The sequence below is a fragment of the Tachysurus vachellii genome, chromosome 22, assembly GCF_030014155.1.
Source record: "Tachysurus vachellii isolate PV-2020 chromosome 22, HZAU_Pvac_v1, whole genome shotgun sequence".
Lineage (NCBI taxonomy): Eukaryota > Metazoa > Chordata > Actinopteri > Siluriformes > Bagridae > Tachysurus > Tachysurus vachellii.
In genome coordinates this window covers 17907024-17912023 of record NC_083481.1, presented here as the reverse complement: position 1 = coordinate 17912023, position 5000 = coordinate 17907024, and the positions used below count along the sequence as shown (strand labels likewise).

The 5000-nt window shown below is 43.9% G+C and overlaps 1 protein-coding gene across 1 annotated transcript in view; it reads left to right on the top strand.

Moving 5' to 3' along the window:
* Positions 1–5000, top strand: part of cacna2d3 (calcium channel, voltage dependent, alpha2/delta subunit 3) — a 41239-nt gene that overhangs the window by 10448 nt on the left and 25791 nt on the right. The window contains exons 5-9 of the mRNA XM_060857999.1: positions 298–460; positions 2076–2207; positions 2656–2716; positions 3528–3678; positions 4934–5000. The exon at positions 4934–5000 is cut by the window's right edge and continues 8 nt beyond it. Coding sequence (XP_060713982.1) covers positions 298–460; positions 2076–2207; positions 2656–2716; positions 3528–3678; positions 4934–5000 — 574 coding nt within the window. The remainder of the gene's footprint in view (positions 1–297; positions 461–2075; positions 2208–2655; positions 2717–3527; positions 3679–4933) is intronic.

The window sequence follows — 5000 nt, the reverse complement described above, 5'->3', positions numbered from 1 at the left end:
CCCATGTCTGCAGATTCATTTCTGTTGACTGGCAAAAAAAATAAATAAATCATTTAATAAGCCTGACTTCCACATCACTTTTCAGAGAGAGCTGGTTTTAGGAATGGCGTAGTGAAAGTGTGAGGTGTGTGTCCAGGTGAAGAGTGTGTGTCCTGGTGATGAAGTGTGAACAACATCTTTTTTTAGGAAATAAGGTTTCTATTAGAACGTGTCTAAAGAAAGCTGTGTAATGTGGTATTGCTGCTGTGTTTCAATTGATTTGTGTGCGTGTGTGTGTGTGTGTGTTGTTGTGTGCAGTACGAGTACTTTAACGCTGTCCTGATAAATGAAGTGGATGAGGATGGGAACAGTGTGGAACTGGGTGGAGAGTTTATCTTGGAGCCAAACGATCACTTTAACAACCTGTCAGTCAACCTGAGTCTGAGTGTGGTGCAGGTCCCCACCAACATGTACAACAAAGGTAAGCTGGACACGACACACGGTTCAAACCCCGCCTTCGAACACACAAAAAAGTGCTGTTTCCTGTGACATGGAGCTGTGATTTCATTGACTGCAACATTTAGGGTTTGATCAGTTTCTCTGATTTTCCTAAAGGGGAAATGACGAGCTCATTTTATTTAAACGAGGTCTGGAACGATCCTCGATACTCGTCCTACATGGTGTGTGTCTGGTCCGACATTTCCACACTCATAATCTTTAGTTCCTACCAGCCGTTAGATCACTTTTAGTGTATGACACACAGATGGAAGAAAAATGTAGAACTGCAGCTTCATCTGATTCTGAAAGAGCAGTTTTTAGTAATTTATCATATAAATTGTGGACTTCAGGCTAAACATTCTGCATACTAATGTTTATCATTGGCACTGAAAAAACACGCCACAGGCATCAGCGGCAGTCGCTACACGACGACTTAATGTGAACACAGTGATGTGCTCTGCTTCAGTTAGGACTTACACTGTACCTTCTGTTTCTTCATTCATTCATCTTCTACCGCTTATCCGAACTACCTCGGGTCACGGGGAGCCTGTGACTATCTCAGGCATCATCAGGCATCAAGGCAGGATACACCCTGGACGGAGTGCCAACCCATCGCAGGGCACACACACACACTCTCATTCACTCACGCAATCACACACTACGGACAATTTTCCAGAGATGCCAATCAACCTACCATGCATGTCTTTGGACCGGGGGAGGAAACCGGAGTACCCGGAGGAAACCCCCGAGGCTCGGGGAGAACATGCAAACTCCACACACACAAGGAGGAGGAGGGACTCCTCCTAAATGAAATACATTTGAATTAAAAAAAAAATTGGACAGGTCACCAATAGTCTTGAAACATGCACAAGGGACAGGAAGTGACATCATTACCTCACTCTTCCACTATGGGAATACAGGGCTATGTTTCTACACAAATCAATCTCTGACGCGTGCATTTTATACGTAAACATAAAACCTTCATGCATGATGAGAAATGTGTGTGTGTGAGATATTAAAGTCCTGCTCCACTGATCTGGAGAAGATTAGCTTATCGTCAGCTCCCCATTACAGGTCAATAATTGCCTGGAGAGAGACTCTGTGTGTGTGTGTGAGTGTGTGTGTGTGTGTGTGTGTGTGTGTGGTCACTCCTCACTGTCCTCCATTCCTGTAGTTTCTTTGTGTGTCTATGATGTCTTTTATTGTTCTGCTCTGTGCTTTTATTGTTCAACTTCATTAAATAGAATAAAGGGACTGAGGTGATTTACGATCTTCACCAAACAGAGAAAGGCACGTTAAGGTCAAAGGTCAAAGGTCAAGAGCTTCTTATGTTTTTCCCGTTTTCAGCGATCCTTACTGTTCTCTGACGCTCAGCGGTGACATAAGATGATAAGACAACGTGAAACAGCTGAAAGCAGCTTAATTCCTGTGGTGGATAAACAGGATTTTTTTAAACAGCTCACATTATTCCTCACAACAGAGGAAGGTTTAGTGTTAAGTGTTAAGTGTTTAGTGTTGAGTAGCAGGTGAAACAACACTCTAGGAGTTTCTCAAGATAAATAACTGCTCTGAAGTTCGAGGCCTTTCTGTCTTTTCAGATCCTGACATAGTAAACGGTGTGTACTGGTCCGAGGCTCTGAATAAAGTGTTTGTGGATAATTTTGAGAAGGATCCCTCACTCATCTGGCAGTATTTTGGAAGTGCTAAAGGTTTTTTCAGACAATACCCAGGTAAGCTGTGTGTGTGTGTATGTGTGTGTGTTTGTGTGTGTGTGAGAGAGAGATAATGATTTCTCTATTGTTTTATTTTTACAGGCCATTAGAGAGAGAAATTGCTCAAATTAATCAAATTCAGAGAAACATGCATCATTTGCTCAATATTTAAATGGAAGCTCTATATAGAAATAAATCTCATGAGTTGTGTACTGTAGTTTATTGCGATCCCTACTGTAAATGCATTTACTTAGATTTGATTTGATTGAAAACATTTATAAATTTAAGTCTGTGTTCTTATAACAGGTCAAAGGTGTGGAACAAGACCGTAAATCATCCTGTACATGAACACACACGTGTCTGTGGAAACAGGAGTCCCACAGAGCCACTGCTTAGCTGATCTTTGTGTTGCCTGGGATATCTACATAACGAGTGACACGGCTTGTGTGATTTCTCCTCCCTACAGGTGTGAAATGGCACCCCGACGAACACGGAGTCATCTCGTTCGACTGCCGCAACAGAAAATGGTACGAGCCGGAAATCTTTTCTCATCCTGTCTTAGAAACCGTGAACACATTCAATGTAACTGCGCAGAAAAAAAATAAACTGGACTCTCTTTGTGCTCTTACATTCACAACCGATAAAGTGTTTGTAGGGTTTGGGTTCGGGTTAGGGTTATGGTTAGGGTTCGGGTTCGGGTTCAGGTTAGGGTTCGGGTTCAGGTTCGGGTTCAGGTTAGGGTTAGGGTTAGGGTTCGGGTTAGGGTTAGGGTTCGGGTTAGGGTTAGGGTTAGGGTTCGGGTTAGGGTTAGGGTTCGGGTTCGGGTTAGGGTTAGGGTTAGGGTGGGACCCTTAAAGGTTGTGTTTGATTCATACAACAGAGTGGTCCCTGTCAGAGAGGGTTCCAGGTAGAATAGAACCCATAATTATTCACTATTAAAGAACCATGAACTGCCGGGTCTAATTAGTGTGATACACACAAAATTTGTTAAAAACTTACAGATAAGTTCAGAGATTAAAAGACGCAGGACCGCCGGTGTGAGGAAGGGAAGAGTTCATTTGTTCTTTCATTCATTCATTCATTTATTAATTCGTGGTGGAAACTGCTTATCTTCTCAGCTCCTGACGCAGCTGAGACATCTTGTTGAGAACATTTCTTTTAAGGATATCATTAATAAATCAATACCAGACGTAGGAGCTGATATTAGACTGTAATTCTGTTGAATTCTGGATTGTGATTGGTCAGATTGTTGATTTCTAAAACAGCAGCTATGACAGTAGTGCAGTGTTTATATATATTATATTGTATATTCATTATGACTCTGTTTCTTATCCTAAGGTACATCCAGGCAGCTACATCTCCGAAGGACGTGGTGATTCTGGTGGATGTGAGTGGAAGTATGAAGGGTCTGAGGCTCACCATCGCCCGGCAGACCGTCTCCTCCATCCTGGACACGCTGGGAGACGATGACTTCTTCAACATCATCGCTGTGCGTAACACACATAACAGGGTGTAATGTTTATTTACAGAGTGTAGAGAGTGAGTGAGTGAGTGAGTCACAGTGAGTGAGTGAGTGAGTGAGTCACAGTGTGTGAGTGAGTGAGTCACAGTGAGTGAGTGAGTGAGTGAGTCACAGTGGATTTCAGTGAGTGAGTCACAGTGTGTGAGTGAGTGAGTGAGTGAGTCACAGTGGATTTCAGTGAGTGAGTCACAGTGTGTGAGTGAGTGAGTGAGTGAGTGAGTCACAGTGTGTGAGTGAGTGAGTGTGTTACAGTGGATTTGAGTGAGTGAGTGAGTGAGTGAGTGAGTCACAGTGAGTGAGTGAGTCACAGTGTGTGAGTGAGTGAGTGAGTCACAGTGAGTGAGTGAGTGAGTGAGTCACAGTGTGTGAGTGAGTGAGTCACAGTGAGTGAGTGAGTGAGTGAGTCACAGTGGATTTCAGTGAGTGAGTCACAGTGTGTGAGTGAGTGAGTGAGTCACAGTGGATTTCAGTGAGTGAGTCACAGTGTGTGAGTGAGTGAGTGAGTGAGTCACAGTGTGTGAGTGAGTGAGTCACAGTGAGTGAGTGAGTGAGTGAGTGAGTCACAGTGGATTTCAGTGAGTGAGTCACAGTGTGTGAGTGAGTGAGTGAGTCACAGTGGATTTCAGTGAGTGAGTCACAGTGTGTGAGTGAGTGAGTGAGTGAGTCACAGTGTGTGAGTGAGTGAGTGTGTTACAGTGGATTTGAGTGAGTGAGTGAGTGAGTGAGTGAGTGAGTCACAGTGAGTGAGTGAGTCACAGTGTGTGAGTGAGTGAGTGAGTCACAGTGGATTTCAGTGAGTGAGTGAGTGAGTGAGTGAGTGAGTCACAGTGTGTGAGTGAGTGAGTGTGTTACAGTGGATTTGAGTGAGTGAGTCACAGTGTGTGAGTGAGTCACAGTGGATGTGAGTCAGTGAGTGAGTGAGTGAGTGAGTAAGTGAGTGAGTCACAGTGTGTGAGTGAGTTACAGTGTGTGAGTGAGTGAGTGAGTGAGTGAGTGAGTGTGTTACAGTGTGTGAGTGTGTTACAGTGTGTGAGTGAGTTACAGTGTGTGAGTGAGTGAGTGAGTGAGTGTGTTACAGTGTGTGAGTGAGTTACAGTGTGTGAGTGAGGGTGTCACGGTGTGAGTGAGTGAGTCAGTGTGTGATTGAGTTAATGAGTGAGGACATGAATGAGTGAGAGTGTGATGCTACTCACTTCTCTCTGCTTTCTGTATAATTCTGCAGTACAATCAGGAGATTCGTTATGTGGAACCGTGTCTGAATGGAACTCTGGTTCAGGCTGACAAAACTA